Raw genomic sequence first — 17,452 nt, 5'->3', positions numbered from 1 at the left:
TCAAGTAGTCAATGGAGGGATTCTTGTCCCCTTCTCTGTCCAGCTCAGTCACCTGCTGTAACCAGTGTGGCTGTCTTCCCTGTGTGCTCTGTGGCCTGCTGACAGCCAAGAGATGTTGCAGGGGAGGAAATGTGGGGGACCTCGGACCTGTCAAGTTATTTGGGGGCTTTCTTTTGTTTTAAAAGGCATATTGAAGTTGAGTTCTTGACCTTTCTCCCAAAGTCTAAGCCCTTGTTTTTTAATTCAGCCTCTTCTGAGGTTCTATCAGGCAACAACTTTGAGGAAATACAGACCTCATTTTATCCTAGTAAAGAATTTTCCTCCTTTGAGTAGAAGAAAGGGGGCCAGGTATATTAAAATTAAAGAATAAGTAACTGCAATACAGAGAGTGAGAGAAAGGAGCCATTGATGGTATGATCTGACTTGGCCATCTGTCATAAACATATTTCTGAGGTGGTTTCACATATCTGGAATCAAGCTCTTGCTTCCTGCTTTTTTTTTCCTTGACTTTTTCTCCCTCAGTTTTCTCGTCTACATTTCTAATCTAGCCGGAAAGTCACTGTAGTTGACAGTAGATACAGAGGTGCAACTGAAACATTCTCCCAGTTGTTTTTTTTTTTAAGTAGACATTTTTACCATGGTGCCTCCCTAATGTGACATTTGTTGGTAGTTGTCACCAAAAGTTAACTATGGGGAAAGAAATACTTGTCTTTATCTTTTACCCTTGACCTAGTCCTGTGTTCACCCCTCCTCTTGGTATTCTGAAGGAGGAAGTTCAGTAGCATCTTTCTTTATACCTCTTTAGCTCTGTCTTAGTGACAAATGGATGTTATACGTATCCTTGCAGACAAATATGAGGACCTGATTAGTTTAAATTTACCCCACTCTATGGATAGCAACCTGTCACATTCAAGGCTCAAACCTTATCCTCATCTCCCACTCTCAATAGAAAATGTTTATGCCCTTAGTCATTTTATATGAAAAAAAAAAAAGTGTTTTTTTTTTCTCCCTGAACTGAAAAGCTCCTTATTTGTATTTCTACAGCTAGTACTGGGAAAAGACAATCACTGCGCTTTGAGTGTTTAGGGACACTGAAAAGCAAATGTTGCTTGACTACATTTTTTTATTTAGTGTCTTACCCTAAAGTACACACTGGTAGTCTCCAGCCAGATGAGTAAAAGACTATAAAAGGAAATCCTAGCAAGTTTCATATTTTCTTCCAAGTTAGTGTAGAAGTAACTAGGAAGTGTGGGGATTGCTTTGGATTCCCCCGGTGAAGTTTTACAGATGGGAGACCGTGGGCAATGTAGTGACAGAAGATGATTCTTTGCCTCAGAATAAGCTTGCTTTGCAGGTAAAAGAGCAGCTCAAACCAGGTGTGCATCATAGTTTGGGTGTTTTTGTGTAATTTATTCCATGTTACTTGTTTGGTTTCTGTGGTTTTCTGTGGTTAGGATCTTGCAAGTCCTCCATCTTCCTAATGCATTTCTGGTCTTAAGCCAGCTGTTCTTTCTTTGACCTTCTCAAGCCTCTCTGCCCTGTAGCTCTCCCTGCATAAAAACGCATGATATCACAACATTTAAGTGGGATGAGATATATAGTGTAGCAAAGCAAAGAAACAATACAGTTATACTGAGTCCTAAAACATTTGTTTAGAGAAAAGTATAAAAGAGTGTGAGGGTGGGGTGGGGGGAGGTAAAGGGAGAAAGTTTTAACTCAAAACTGGAATAGGTTTTTTTTCTTTTGCAGAAAATTAAGTGGGATGTTTTTCATTCTAGAATAAAAGAATGTGAATTCTTTCTGCTGCTCTCGATTAATCTAAAAGTAGCGTTTACTTGAAAAGGCTCTCTGACCATTTGATTTTATCAGAAAATGGGGGGTTGGTCAGCAAAGTGGTTTCCTGAATGTTGGGGCAGGTTAATTGTCCTCAGAAGCATGATAGCTAGTACATGAAAGGGAAGACCTTGTACAGTTATAAAAGATGGACTTTAAGGGTTGGGTTTCTGTGGAGTGTGTTTTGTTTTTTTAAACCACAAAATCCATTTGTTTCAGGATGGAAATGAGGATTTGTATGTAACTGTCAGCTGTTTGTTAACTTGAAGGACATCTGCCTACAGCAGTCAGTGAAGACAACGATGTGTGTATATATATGTGATATAGTGAAATAAGATAATTCTGGTATTCATAACATGAAACAAAGGGGTTTTATTCTTTCTGTGTCTGTGATTTAAAACTCCGTGCCCATGCTCTGACTTTTGTATTTCAACCTCAGAACAAGATTTTTAAAAAAGCATAGTATAGTGTGTCTTGGCAAGGACATGATTCAGTATGCAAACAGATAATGCGAAGTTGTTACTAAGGTTCTTGGTGCTCACTGTAAAATCACAGACAGAGAATCAGTGGGTACGGCATGAGTACACTGGTACCACTTAAAATTCAGTGATCCAATATCAGAAATTGAGTCCTTAAATATTCTGTAAAAGTTTACCCTTCAGTCAGCTTAGATTCAACCTCTGTCCCTGCTCCCATTTGCCCTCCCAAATTCTGTTGAGAATAAATAGAATTTGGTTTATTTCCAGGGAGGGTAAAATGATAAGAGAATAGGCCTTTCATCCTTTCCAGTCCCAGGAATACAATGTTTGTGATGTATATGGTACAGCAAACCTGTCTAGATAATGTGAATATGCTAAAACTCCTAATTGCAGAATATTCACTATCAGTGGTTCATGCAGAAGTAAGCTTCAGCTGTTACTGTTTTGAAGCCGCTGTAAATTACTGCTTTTTCTCCTTTTTGCCTCCCCTCCTTCCCCTCCTTTTTTTGAATGGGCTGGGGTGCCTGTTAAGATTTAAATTAGATATGTTGGATTGATATTCTCACGTGTTCAGTGTGGAAAACAAAATAAGTACATGCTTTAGAGGCAACAACAATGAAATCCTTTTGAAATGTGTATTAATATCATTTAATAAAATAACTAGTTCTAAAGGTTTGACATTTTTCTTTGAGATTTGGGGCTTTGACCAAGGGCCCCTGGCTTCTCTGGTGAATGCAAATAGGAAGGAACTTCTCCAGAAGCTGAAACTGCTGCTTTGAGGAACAGGCCTGTTGTTGGAAAGACCTAAGTTTTCTCCAGCAAAGACCCTACAGGACTGTCCAGGGCTGAAGGTGAAACCAGCTACAGGATTGCAGGAAGAAAAGCCTGAATATATCTCTGAAGATACAGTTGTATTTGCTTTTGGTCTAAACGTGCAAGGAGGGTAGAGGGGCTGGTGTGTGTGCACCTGCACAGGTCTGAGGCAAACACACGCCCAAGACCCCCCATCTCAAGCCTGCCTTGCGACTGCTTGCGCTTTCCTCTCTTCCAGCCATTCCTTTTTTTAAAAATCTCTTTGCCCCCAATATTATGTTTTTGTTTTCCTGTTTAATAAAGTATGGTTTCCTTTGTTGTGTGGTTGACTTTTCCCCTCTCTGATCTTGTCCAGCTGTCCGCTTTGACTTCTGCAGTCAATGTCACTGAAGGCATTCTGAGCTTCTTAAGATCTTTATGGCCTTGTGGGTTTTGTTTGGTCCTTTATGGCAGTTCAATTTTGGAAAGGGACAATGGGTGGGGCAAGATCAAGATGTTCAGGAAGTGCTTGGTAATGAAGTGGGTATACCGTATGGATAATAATTTTGTACGTCTTACCAAAAAACTGTATGGTTGTGAGCAAAAAAAGTATTTTTAAAGCAAGCATAAAATTGGGGCAGTGGCAGTCGGGATCCTTCTGGCCAATTCTTTGCCCACATCTACCCTTCTCACGTATTGCCAGTAAGAGAAGCCACACTTAACCTCTCTCTCACCCCATCCCTTTTCATGACCCAGTGAGGCTTAATAAGTGTTGGCTAAAGGGGTAAAGAGAGTCATTGCATCTAGACCAGGCCTGGATCCCTGGCAGGGTAGAAGGCCCTAAATAGCAGCCTTGAATATGTGAAACTGCACACGTGTCACCAGACACTTCAGAAATAGCACAGTTTAGGAACACACCCAGCAAGTAGGGGTGTACACTGTACTGGCCGCTTCTGGAATCCGGCTCACCCTAACTTCCTGGTCCCCACGTGGGGCCTTGACTTGCCACCTGATTCCTGTCCCCATCCCAAGGAAGCAACAGCTTTTAGAACTCATTGGCCTTTCTGGGCATGTTGAAAATACACAACTTCCACAAAATTGTTTTATTTGGGCCAATATAGTATAGAAGGAATGAGTTGCCCCCTCATGTATGTGGACAGAGTATGTTTTAGGGTATGGAGGCGTTTCTCATACTTGATTATGAGTAAACCGTATAGGCAAGTCTGGTCAGCTGCTGTTCACAGTTGCTGAGTAATAACTGGTTGAGGCTGCAAGAGGGACACCCATGAGATGGCTCTTAAGTAAACATCCTGTTCTACCCCCATGTAGAAGTAGAAAGAATCACATGTGCTTTAAAGGAAAGGAGCAAGTGCCATGTAAAATAAATTATTTCTGACAAACTAGGGGGTGGGAGAGGACAGAAGAAACAATACTTAAGTTACAAGTTTCAGGGGAACCGGATAAGAAGGCCGAGATCTATTTAGAAACTGATAATTGCAGTTACCTTATGGTTCCATTTTTTACCCCTGTCCTTTTCCTTTATCACTGTGGCAGGAGTCAAAAGTTGAGAACACAGATGTGGGTGGAAGGGCTAGTGAGCAGTGCCAACAGAGGAAACAAATACAGGCTGCAGTTTCTTTGTGTTTGACTCAAAAGGGTGTTGACTAACCCAGCACACCCTGGATCTGCTGGGGTTCTTAGCAAATTAGATGTTCCAACATGCCTTCCTTTCCCTTCCCCATTGGATTCCTTTCTTGAGAATTACGTCCTTTGTCACTTAATTTGTGGGAAGGAGGAGATAAGACTTGAAACTTCCTACATTTTTCTTGGGGTGTTTCAGTTGGAATGGGTAGAAAGGAGATGGGCAACATCTAGTTTGGTTTCCTCCTCCCCTGGCTAGAAATCCTTTGCACCTACATAAGGCAATACTCAAGGTCTCATGTTTTCTAAGTGGCCAGTCGTTGCCAAGGGCAGTAGCGGTAATAAAGTATTAAGTTGGAATCTTGGATTTTGGGTAGTGGCCATAGTTGTATACTTGTACAGATAATATCTAGGACCTTCCTTCAGGTTACTTAGGTCTTTGTTTTTGTTACTTTATTTCAGCATCGAACTTAAGTTGACACTGGCTTCTGTGTTTGGGAGACTTCATATTTTCTTGAACTGACCAACCAGGGTCATTTAAAAGGCATGGTGATGGCTGTATTTCTCTTGAACAGACTCAAGAAATGTCTTAGGAAAGGACAATCTTAGTAGAGACTGTTCAGGGGAGCCCAGGGTTTTATTTTCAGTTTATCCCCATGCTCTGGCTAGGATGTTTCCCCCTCAATTTACTCAGCTAAGTTGGCTGGACTCTCTCTTTGTAGTATATTTAAAGCAAAGTTAAAGTTTGGCCCCATCCTAGATCTTTATTACTAAGGGGGGGAGGAAATTTTTTTAACCTAACCTCCCACAGCACCTACTGTAGCTTTAGCCACGCTGCTAGTTCTTTGGGCCTCAAAACCACTCGGTGGCAATGAAACAAACCTTTCTTGTCTTTTACCTTCTTACATTTTTCCTTTTTCCCTCAATATCTCTTCTACCGCTTTGGTGTAGGGAAATTTTGCTTCTAAGAATGAAGATTTGGAGGTGTGTGTTGCTCCTGATAACAAGGGGGAAATTTACTGTACTTTCCATGGAGAGAATTCTTATAAACAGTTAAAAGATGATAAAAACAATACCTCCTCAACCAAAGCTGTAACTAACAAGATGTCTATTCTAAGAGTGGAGTAAAGCTGAGAGTTTCTCAAAGTTGATTCAGGGTCTAGTGTACCCTTTTCTGAGGAGTTCTTTTCCCTAGACTTCTTTGAAAACATCTGGTATTATTTCCTAAACTCTTCTTTTTCCTTAACCTTAGACTGGTAGAGGTTATTTGGTAAGATGCCTCTTTGCCTATTTTCTTGGCTTTTTATTACTTTCTCTCCACCCTATTAAAGGCCTCTTAGGGCCCAAAGGCTCCTAGTACTGTGCCCTGGAGAGAAAAAAAAGAGATGAGCTACCAAACATGATGCATGGTGATGATCCTGGTCCCTATGAGACAGCATAACATGTTATAACACTGCTCCTACATTCAGATGGAGTGGGATTTGAGTTCTTTGAGAGTCATTTTCAACGTTTTAAAGGGTAGTAGAAGAAGAAGAAGTAGTAGTTCTTCATTGTAAGAAGAACTACTACTTGTTGGGTTCTCGGAATTCAGTGAGATAGTGAAGCATGGCACTTGGCACATAGGGGTTGTTGAGTAATACTCCGGTGGAAGGGAGGAGCAGTTCTAGCAACAGATATTTTCCCAGCAGGCTAATTGGCTAAAATTCTGAGGCTGAGACGTGCTAGTCACAGATCAGACATTGTGAAGTGATTAATGTGTTGGCCTTCGCTAGCTTACTCTTGCCTGCTTGCTTGCTGGCTTGCTTATGCCACAGGAATGGAATAACGTGACATTCCTTCCTTCCTCCACTGCAAACCAGATCACATAAGTGATGATGTAGCAGTTGGTTGATTGGCATCCTGTAGCACCCAGCTCAGTGCATCGCGCATAGGCAGTAGTCAGTACATGTTTGAGGGATGAGTGCAGGCAGCTACTGTAACTGTAATTAATCTACTTATCCCACCATCCCTCTACTATCCTCCCAAAGCAGAACGGTTAAAGAAGGTGTGTGTCAGTATACAAGTCCTAAGGGGTTTCAAGTCAGTACAGTGATTGGTATATTCTTAATTACTTACAGAGCAGCTACCATTTTGTTGCATGCAGTGTAACACGTCCCTGTCCCTTTTGGTGCAGAGCCATGGGAAGAGTTCTGCCTGCTGTCACACTTCCTGATTGCCACTTAAAAATTCTCCTAACCTTCTCCCAAACTCACACACATACAAGTAATCTTCCTCTTCCACACTCTTGTCTATTTCTTTTTGTATTTCAGGGTGTCTAATATACCAGAAGATGGAGCCAAGATCCGGAGTGGTGCCTGTGACTCAGATCAGCTGCTGCCTCCCCAGACAGAACCTCTGGAAACTTAGATTAAACATCTTTCTATGACAGCTCTTCCTCCACAATGCTTGATAACATCACCATTGGAAACTTGAGAACCAACACCAACCATCCCCACCCCCAGGTGAGGGGACTAATGGGAATTACTAAGAACCTCACATCTGTCCCTAAATCCATTTCCCCTCATACTTTACAAATCTGGTTGTGTTTCAATTTTTACTATAGAAAACAAATCAAATACACCTAGTCCTGTATTCTGGATATAGCAGGGAGAGGGCTAAAGGAGAGCTAGGATGGGAATTAGAGGCAGTTTTGGTTGGCAGCAGAGAGCTAAGGTTCTAGGGTCAGGCACTTCTTTCTGAGCTGTTGGGGGAATTGTATTGGGAGTAATTTCTTATTACCAGAGAAAGTCTGTTGTAGAAGAATACGAAACTTGGATTCAGAATCCAGCATCATTTGGTATTAAACCACTTACCTTCTGTGACCTTAAATTCCTCATCTGTAAGTTAAGGGATCTCTAAAGGGCCCTCTTTAAGCACCATGAGTATGAAGGTATGCCAAAGAATGCCCTTTGCAGTTTCTTTGCTCTAGCCCCAAAGTGGTTATATTCATTTATTCTCATAGCTTGTCACTAGTGTTGCCCATTACTATGTACTATGCAATATATTAGACAATATAAAATTAATTCAGAATGAGAATTATTATTCCCATTTTATAGATAAGAAAATTGAAGTTCAGAAGTTTATTTTGTTTGGGGGTGTCTGTTTTTGTTGCATTGCCTGGCTTGTGGGCTCTTAGTTCCCTGACCAGTTCCCTGTGGCTTCTGCCATGGAAGAGCAGAGTCTTAACCACTGGACCGCTAGGGAATTCTAGAAGTAAATTACCCAAAAGACACAATTCCCAGGATTTACACTAGATCTGTCTTATCTCAAAGTATATGCTTTTATCTGTTTCCTACCTGCCAGTGAAGGCTATGTAAAAGAAAAAGTATGGTTTAAAAGGAAATGACTACCCTTTCCGATCTCTTTCTCTTCCGCTTGCATTTTGGGAAATTTTCCTGCCCTTGTCCTCAAAGCCGCAGGATATCTTACTGCTCTTTTGATCTGAAACTGCAGGTCTCTGAAATTGCCCACGTGTGTAACAGTTTAGGTCTTCCGGTCAGGCGGAACCACCCACACCGCTGCTAGTGCTGCGTGGGGTGTTCCTCTTCGGAGTTCCTGGAGGCGGTCCCAGATTGGAGTGGCAGCTGTAGTAACCAATAGGCATGGATATTGTTGGGCCAGACGTCAATGAGGAATCTGGCGAAGGAGAAGCGGCGATCATTTGAGTATGTAGGACCGGACTGAGGGAAAATGGGGCTGTATCAGAGGTGTCGGCGGCTTCGGTTCCCAGGGTTACACGCCTGCGGGCTGCACACGGTGCGTGAGGTACCCAAAATTTCCGAGCCACATTGGACCCAGCCCAGCGGAACCCCAAAGTGTAGGCTCTTAACCCTGCTTGACACCGTCTGCTCCCGCCCAGCGGCCCCGAAACCGACTACCCTGGCCCTTAGATGCGCCATTGTTTCCCTCCTGTTAGCAGCCTGGGGAGCCTAGAGCTAGCCTAGGGCCCTGTATCACCCAGTGTTTTTAAAGGCCCAGGATTCGGACCACGGGCACTTAAATGTTCTAATTTCGCGCGGTCCCAATCCCAGGAAGGAATGATGGAACCTGTGTTACTTCTTAACATCTTTCCCTCCAGGCAGCTGTGCCGACCCCTCCACACTGGTTGGTAGAGCGGCTTGGCTATTTTGAGGAGCTATGGACTGCTCAGGTAAAGAGGTTAGCAAGCATGACACAGGAGGAACAGCGGACTATTAAGATATCACTTCCTGGAGGTCAGAAAGTCGATGCTGTAGCATGGAAGACAACCCCTTACCAACTAGCCCAGCAGATCAGGTACTAGGCTCATTCTGTACCTACCAGGATAACGCTTCTATCTCTGCTTTCTCTTTCTTAATTGGAGTAGGGAAGAGACTTTGTATGTTTATCCCATCCTCCTCAAGATAGCATTTCCTGCCAATTCCTTTTCAATCTGCATTAGTTTCATAGTCTCTGACCTTCCTCCATTAGGCATGGAGGGTGGAGGGGAATGATAAATTCTATTGCTCCCGTAACCCGTTTCCTCTTTGCAGGTTTGGAGTTGCTAAGAGATTAGTTCCTGTCTTCGCCTTTGGATTGTAACCTTGTCTTTTTCTTTACCTGTATTCCTCACTGCTGAAGTTCAAACCTGGCGGATACTGCAGTGGCTGCGCAAGTCAATGGAGAACCTTATGATCTGGAGCGGCCCTTGGAGACAGATTCTGACCTCCGGTTTCTGACATTCGATTCTGCACAGGGGAAAAAGGTAAGCTTCTTCCTTATCGGGGATACAGTGGCTACTAAACTAAGAGATGTTTATGTGGGCATTTCTAGCGTTTATTTCTCTTGCCACAGTTTCTCCAAGTGCACTTGGGAGGCTTACGGCATATTGCTTGTCTTGACTGGTCCTGGCTAAGCTGGAAACTTAGGATGAAAGTTTTTACTTAGCCTGGGTCTATTAAGCAGTGACCAGTTGTGCTAGTGAAAGGGAGAGAATTAAGTTGAAAATAGATAATATGCCCCATTAGCCCCCCAGCTCTTGAGACCTATATTATAAGTCATCAGTAGCACATTTTTAATTTTAGTGTGGCTTGCACAATTGGGCACATGACCTGGCTTTCCTTCCACTTTTTCATGTCAGCTTAGATGGTATGAAAACTGACTAACCTCCTACTATGCTCTGAAACTGGAAAGCAGTGAGGAGTGGGGCTTACTCTTTTCTGTGCATTGCTTCTAGGGACCTTCTTTCTTTTATATTCCGTTTTGTTGTTGTCTATTTGTCTTTTACTATTCAGCAGTCACCCCCAAGCTCAGGGGCACATTTTGTGATAGTTATTCATAACTGGTTCACAAAAGCTTTTCTGAGGAGGTCAGAGAGGTAGGGACTAAAGGAGAAGGCTATGAACTCATGAACTCCTTTCTTGTGAACCCAGGTATTCTGGCACTCCAGTACCCATGTCCTGGGGGCAGCAGCTGAACAGCTTTTAGGTGCTGTCCTCTGCCAAGGCCCAAGCACAGAATGTGGCTTTTACCATGATTTCTTCTTAGGAAAGGAACGGTGAGTGATGGAAGGAAGGAGGAGAATAATTCTGGGGTGCTTTTTTTTTTTTTTTCAGAGATATCACCATAATTTCTTTTTCTTTTTTAGAGGTCTGATTGACAAATACAGTTGTAATTTATTTAAAGTATAGTTATGGTGATTTGATATATGTCTACATTGTAGAAGGATTCTCATAATCAAATTATCACATGCTTTTTTGTATGTATGAGAATGCTTAAGAACTACTTTTAGAGAATTTCAATTATACAATACAGAATTCATCAAGTACAGTCACAGTGTTATATGTTAGTTCTGCAGGCCTTATTCATCTTATAACTGAAAGTTTGTACCTCTTTACTGGGATGGTTTCTGAGGCCTTTTCTGGAGCCTCACGCATGTTCAATTTGGAGGAGAAAGAAAGCTGGGGCCAGGGTCCCTCCGTGCCTCCGCTGTGACATTGGTATCACCGTCTCTATTAGTCCATGTCCTTCCTTATCTAAATCAGCTTGAAACTTACCTTCTCTAGCCTTTATGTATTCAACTTTTACTTCATCTCTCATTGCTGTTTCTCTAGTTTTGTTTATCCAGATTGCCTGCATGCAACATTTAATTTCATACCTAGAGCTGTTTTCCTCCAGCCGTAAACTTTGTACCTGATTTCCTATTTGTTTTCCCCTAGTCTCTTTGTCGTTGCCAGTAACTTGATATTTTTGGAGGGCAGGATTTCACCCCCTATCCAGTACCCAGGTGTGTCACCCAGGTGTTGCTCCCTAGCAGACAGAGGCCAGCCAACCATTCTTCATCTCTCCAGGACAGTCAAGGGCTCAGAGCTGCCTGTTTTGGAACGGTTTTGCCAGGAACTTACAGCTGCTGCTCAGCCCTTCCGGAGACTGGAGGCTTCCCGGGCTCAGCTTCGCCAGCTCTTCAAGGTGGGGTGGAGACACACAGGTTTAGGAGAATGATCAAGAGGTGTGAGGGGAGGAGTGGCTCTCTCCAGGATGTCTTTGTGAGAATGAAGGCTTGTCCTCACTCTCCCCTTCTTCCAGGATAACCCCTTTAAGCTTCGCTTGATTGAGGAGAAGGTGACGGGTCCAACAGCAACAGTGTATGGGTGAGAGCTGCTGACACTGAAGGGACAGGGAAAGCTGGGGATGCGCTAAGGAAGGCCAGGGCTGGCGTGAGGGAAAGAAGAGAGGTCATCTGGTGCTCCCAAAAGAAATGGGCATTGGTTTTTATCTCTCACTGCTCTCTCCGTGGAGTAGTTCTTTGCATCTCTTTCTGTCAGCTAAATACCCTGAGAGGGAGAAACTTAGAAGCTCAAGAATTTGGAAACCACTCACTGGCCCCTTCTTTCTCCCAGGTGTGGCATGCTGGTTGATCTGTGCAGGGGCCCCCACCTTCGGCATACTGGACAGATTGGAGGCCTGAAACTGCTGTCGGTCAGTCATGAGGACTGGGTTAGGTTGAGATTCCTGTGTTTTCACTCGAGTGAGTTGAGGAAGGGGAAGGTGATTCTCAGCCCCTTCTCTGCTCTGATAGCTAAGGGAGGAATCTGGAAGGAGAGAGAAACTTTGTCTCTGCCTTCTAGAAATTTCCCATCTAGTGACAGATACTCAACACCCTGCCAGGGCCCAGAAGCCAATTCAAATTCTGTAGTCGGACATTACCACCAAGGGAGATGGCAAAGGAGGGCATAAACAGACTGGACAGGGTCATTAGGGAAGACTCATGAGGAGAGAGCAGGTGTGGAACACCATTTGACAGGCACAGAGAGAATATTCTTTTAAGTCAGAGGCCTGCCCTTTATAAAAAGACTGCTCCTGGGCAAGGTGAACTATCAGTTGGAGTAGGAGCAGGAAGCAGGGAGTGAGGGGACAGGCAGATAGGTAGAGCAAAAGCCCTGGACTGAAAACCTAGGCATCTGCTCTGAGTTCTGTCTCTGCCACTGATAAGTATATGGCCTTGGGTAAATCTTGCCCATGATCCCCAGCTGTAAAGTGAGGCTGTTAATTGCTGTCCTGCCAGTAGGGCCATATCATAGACACAAAACCAACTAACACAAGAGAAAGTGTTTGAGGACAAGTTAAAAGTACTATAAAATGCAAGCCATTTCTTATTAGTACTGTAGTTCAAGGAACGAGAAGCAGAGGCATTTGAATTTCATGAATCCAGGAACAGCATGGGAGATGGGGTTTTCTCATGACTGTATGGGAGCTTGATAAGGGGATGGATGGACTTAATATTTGACCAGTGCTTAGGGTTACTTCCCTGTGCCATTGTTGATTAGAAGGGGAAGGAAGGAAGTACAGGATTGCTGGTAAGATAGTGCTGGTGAGAATGCAGAGGTGACAAGATACAGTTAGAGTTGAGCAGTACATGTGTAGAAACCAAGGCCCAGGTACCTCCAGGGTGCTAAATATGGCAGGGGTTGTCTGGAGGATGGGGTGGGCATCCTGCTGCTGGTGATGGTTGGAAAAGTGGTGAGAGAGATGAGATGGGATTGTTGTCAAGTGGGTACCTCTGATGCTTGTTCCCAGAGTATCATCTGAGGATTGAAGGAGGTTGGGTGGGTGCCTTCAGTCCTCATCTTCCCTTTGACTCCCTCTGTCCTCCCACAGAACTCATCATCAGTGTGGAAATTTCCAGACGCCCCACAGACACTGCAGAGAGTGTCCGGCATTTCCTTCCCAACTGCAGAGGAGCTGAGGGCCTGGGAAGAATGGAGGGAGGAAGCAGAGTTACGGGACCACCGGCGCATTGGGAAGGTATAGAGAGAGACTGGGGGAATGGGGGCAGAGGAGGTGGTGATGATAAGGGTTGCAGAGCAAGGAGGGAACCTGATCTGTGAAGTTGGGATCAAATTCAGAATCCCACAAACTGAGCAACTCTGTCAAGTAATCTCTTCTGGGTTTTCAAGCCCTGCTTTCACTTTGAAGTGACATTGCTGATTCCACCTCCAGGAACAGGAGCTCTTCTTCTTCCATGAACTGAGCCCCGGGAGCTGCTTCTTCCTGCCTCGAGGGACAAGGGTGTATAATGCACTGGTGGCTTTTATCAGGGTAAGGAGGACCCATGTTCAGGGGGAGGATGACTGGAGGGGGACTGAGGGCCTAGAAGAATCCAACTGTTAAAAGAGAGGGATTAGAAGTTTGAACATTAATACCATAGAGTGCATGTGTGCTAAGTCACTTCAGTTGTGTCTGACTCTGCAGCCCCAGGTACTATAGCGCACCAGGCTCCTTTGTCCATGGAATTTCCCAGACAAGAATACTGGAGTGGGTTACTATTTCCTTTTCCAGGGGATCTTCCCAACCCAGGGACTGAACCCACATCTCTTTTGTCTCCTGCATCAGCAGCGGGTTCTTTACCACTAGCGCCACCTCGAATGATAGAGTGCAAGTGACCTTAATCAAGAACAGCACGTCTACTGTGGGGAGTGTAGAGAGGGGGTGTGGTAATTACCAGGTATAGCTGTGATCAGCATGACTTGAGGGCCCGGAGAGCCACACAGCTGCCACCCTGCCTCCTTTCCTCCCCAGTCACTCTGGTCTCCCATGTCTTCATCTCTGCAGGCTGAGTACACCCGCCGTGGTTTCTCAGAAGTGAAAACCCCCACGTTGTTTTCTGCGAAGCTCTGGGAGCTGTCAGGGCACTGGGAGCATTATCGGGAAGACATGTTTGCCCTGCAGCCACCAGGCCTGGACAGGCCTTCCAGCTCTCAGAGCGACCACTCTGCCAGCCCCCACACAGACACACTCGCCCTCAAGCCCATGAACTGCCCTGCACATTGGTGAGCTGGAAGCCAGGAGACCTGGTTTCTTCTGGGGCTAGGCCTAGGCAGCCGGTTTGCTAAATATTAATAGAAGGCACCTTGGAATAGTGTTGGAACCCTGAATTTGAGTCTTGAATCTGCCCTCTATCTCCCCATGTGAATTTGGGGAAATCATTGTACCTCCCTAAGCCTCAGTCTCATCATGAGTAAAATAGCAAGGGTTTGGAGCTGCTGTCTCAGGTTCCTTTTTCAGTTCAATGCCTGTCACAGAATAGGGGTACAGGAAGTGATGTCTTATTGTTACTGAGAAATTCACTTGAGAACCAGGCAAAATTAACAGGACTCAGCAGGAGACAGGGTGAGGCCCGAGAGGGCGTAAGCTGATGGTGCAAAGAAGGGAAGTAGACCGGGCCGGGGAGCAGGCCTCAGGGGTTAGTATTCCCTGTGGCCCTGACTCTTCTCCACCCCAACCTCAGCCTAATGTTCGCCCACCGGCCCAGATCCTGGCGAGAGCTGCCCCTGCGACTGGCCGACTTCGGGGCCCTGCACCGGGCTGAGGCCTCTGGCAGCCTGGGTGGCCTGACCCGGCTTCGGTGCTTCCAGCAGGATGACGCCCACATCTTCTGTGCACCGGATCAGGTGGCCCTTCCCCAGCTCCACTGAAGCAGTCTAAACCACCTTTCATTCTCCTTGTGAAGTGCCAACATTCCTGACCCTCAGCTGCCCCCTTTATATAAGTCAGCTGCATTCTGTCTCCAACTTTCCTCAATGTTTTTGCTTTCTTTCCCCCAAACTACCACCCTGACCCCAGAGCTCTAGCTGTCACGCAGCTCACCTACCCTTATTCCTCCAGCTGGAAGCAGAGATCCGAGGCTGTCTTGATTTCCTCCACTCTGTCTACACCATCCTTGGCTTTTCCTTCCACATGGCACTGTCTACCCGGCCATCTGGCTTCCTGGGAGAGCCTTGCCTTTGGGACCAGGCCGAGCAGGTGAGCGAGTCGTAGGGAAGCAGAGGCGGATAAAGCAGTCTAATGGAAGGGGAGGGGAGGTGGGAATCAGGGTCCCTGGTAGAGGCAGGTGCCAAGAGGGTCATTGCGGGGGCTAGTGGGATATGTTGCTTGTTAAGTCTAAGGCGACATATTTCTTCTCTTGTCTCCTTCTCTCTAAAGGTCCTGCAGCAGGCCCTAGAAGAATTTGGAGCACCGTGGGATATCAGCCCTGGAGATGGTGCATTCTATGGGCCTAAGGTAAGCTGGGCACCCAGATAAGAATCTTACTTATTCATCTTCTGGTTTTGTTTTATTAAATGTTTAATAGATACGGAAGAATGTGTTTAAACTTGTGTAGGATGTAAAGAAGAGCAATATATTTCCTGCCCTCATGGAACTTAGGTCTGGTGAAGCTTCTGGGAGGTAAAGAAGGCGTTTTCAGCACCATGGGATCAGTACTGTGTAGGTGCTAAGGGAGCATGTTACTCTGGAGGGTCAGAAAAGGTTTCCTGTAGGAATCTCTTTCTAATCTGAAAAGTAATTGTTGGTTAAGTAAAAAGATGTCTCAGGAGGGAACATTGTAGGCAGGGGCTGGGTCGAGGAGTGACATGGCAAGTTGAAAGAGGTGAAAGAAATCAGTGAAAAAAAGCCCTGAGAAGGGCCTGCTGGATATAGTGAAAAAGCTGTTAGGTTTGTTTGTTTGCTTGTTTAATAAAATTTGGCTGCACTGAGTCTTGGTTACTGCATGAGCATTTTCTCTAGTTGTAGCAATCAGAGGCTCTTCTTCGTTGCAGTGTGCAGGCTTCTCACTGCAGTGGCTTCTCTTATTGCAGAGCACAAGCTCTAGGCACATGGGCTTTAGTAGTTGAGGTTTGCAGGCTCAGTAACTCTGGTGCACAGGTTTAGTTGCTCCTAGGCCTGTGGGATCTTCCAGAATCAGGAATCGAACCTGTTTCCCCACTCTGGCAGGTGGAATCTCAACCCACTGGACCACCAGGGGATCCCCAAGGCTGTTAGGTTTTGAGGGGCCATTTTCCAGTAAAATGGGGATGGGGGTTGGAATCAGAAGTGAATAAATGAATATAACTCTTTCAAAAACATTGGCTGTAGGGAATTTCCTAATGGTCCAGTGGTTAGGACTCGGCGCTTTCACAACTGAGGGCCCAAGTTCAATCCCTGGTTGGGGAACTAAGATCCCACAAGCCGCACGTGGTGTGGCCAAAGCAAACAAATCTTAAAGATCATTGGCTTTTATAAAGGCAAAGGAGAGTAGCTGTCAGATCCAAAGAGGTGTTGCTTGAGGATGTTTAAATGCTGTGATGAGAGGGAGCCTGTTTGGGTCGGGAGAAGTTGAAGTTGTAGAAGGGGTTTCAGTAGAGGGACATTTGTGAGACGTCGTAAGGGATGGGATCCAGAGCCCTCCATAGACAGGACCCCTGTGCCTTTGTTTAGGAGATAGGCGGAAAGGCTGGGGTAGGTGCGAGGAAATGTATAGATGTGGTGACAGAAGCTGAGACATTTTTCCTTTCTCATGCTGTCAGTTACTGGAATTCTCCACAAGGTTGGAGGCAGGAACATTTGCTGAGATGGGAGTGGGGAAGAGGAGAGTTGTTATGAGGGAGCTAAAGAAGGGAAATGAGGAGAAAGCTTGAGCATCCCTGAGGAGAACAGGGCACAGAGCTGGTTAGGCTAGCCCGTGGATTGCTGGCAACAGCATGGCTTCTGTTGAGGTTCACAGCAGCCTCTGGCATCAGTGTTTCTGCATCTGTAGTATGTGGTATGCTGGGCAACGCAGAGCAGCTCTGTTGCAGGGCCAGGCAGGTGGGCAGTGAGGATGCTACCAAGGTGGAGTTTGTCATGTGGATGTGACAGAAGAACAATGATACCAGGGAACCAGAAGAGTGGTTATAGCTTCATGGAGAGAGAAATGGGGGCGGGAAGAGCCGAGGGGCCTATGAGTGTGAAGAAAAGTGAGTTAAGGAGCTGAGAAATTGAAGAGTCATTATAGGAATAATTGTCAGACCTGGAAGGACAGGATACAGGAATCAGAGCAGGTGTCTGATGGATTGTTTCAGAGGCGTAGCCATTCTGGGAGATGATGGGATGAAGGTCATGGCCACAGTGTGGGCTCGGGTGAAGGTCTCTGAGATGAGAGAAACTCATGGAATTGAGAGGCCAGGGCGAAGCTGGGCCATTCATGTGAATGTTGACGTCCCCTAATGTTACATCACTATTAAATGGAAAGAGCCACTGCCAGAGTCTCCAGGGAGTGACATGGAGCAGGATGCCGTGGGTGATATGTCTTCTCCACACAGCCCGGGATGTGGGTAGATAGAGGGGGCGGATGTGCAGTGGAGTGCACTGGCTCTAGTTTCTCGCGTGTCCTCCCTTCTGCCTTCTCCAGATTG

The 17,452-nt window shown here is 45.4% G+C and overlaps 1 protein-coding gene across 6 annotated transcripts in view; it reads left to right on the top strand.

Annotated features, from left to right (window-relative positions):
• Positions 1-206: 206 nt before the first annotated feature.
• TARS2 (threonyl-tRNA synthetase 2, mitochondrial (putative)) overlaps positions 207-17,452 on the top strand; it is a 20,026-nt gene continuing 2,780 nt past the window's right edge. For 3 of the 6 annotated variants that reach the window (XM_010838704.1, XM_010838702.1, XM_010838705.1), the window contains exons 1-14: positions 207-1,376; positions 7,055-8,549; positions 8,863-9,059; positions 9,384-9,507; positions 10,175-10,299; positions 11,093-11,210; positions 11,328-11,392; positions 11,642-11,720; positions 12,900-13,046; positions 13,242-13,340; positions 13,854-14,071; positions 14,530-14,692; positions 14,907-15,044; positions 15,225-15,301. In XM_010838704.1, the coding sequence (XP_010837006.1) occupies positions 8,475-8,549; positions 8,863-9,059; positions 9,384-9,507; positions 10,175-10,299; positions 11,093-11,210; positions 11,328-11,392; positions 11,642-11,720; positions 12,900-13,046; positions 13,242-13,340; positions 13,854-14,071; positions 14,530-14,692; positions 14,907-15,044; positions 15,225-15,301 (1,625 nt within the window). In that variant the 5' untranslated portion in view covers positions 207-1,376; positions 7,055-8,474. Of the gene's footprint in view, positions 1,377-7,054; positions 8,550-8,862; positions 9,060-9,383; positions 9,508-10,174; positions 10,300-11,092; positions 11,211-11,327; positions 11,393-11,641; positions 11,721-12,899; positions 13,047-13,241; positions 13,341-13,853; positions 14,072-14,529; positions 14,693-14,906; positions 15,045-15,224; positions 15,303-17,452 lie in introns of all 6 variants that reach the window. The other 3 variants (XM_010838703.1, XM_010838701.1, XM_010838700.1) reach the window with 2 other exon arrangements.

Source organism: Bison bison, unplaced genomic scaffold (assembly GCF_000754665.1).
Source record: "Bison bison bison isolate TAMUID 2011002044 unplaced genomic scaffold, Bison_UMD1.0 scf7180017864104, whole genome shotgun sequence".
NCBI classification, from domain to species: Eukaryota; Metazoa; Chordata; class Mammalia; order Artiodactyla; family Bovidae; genus Bison; species Bison bison.
This window is presented reverse-complemented; position numbering and strand designations above follow the sequence as displayed.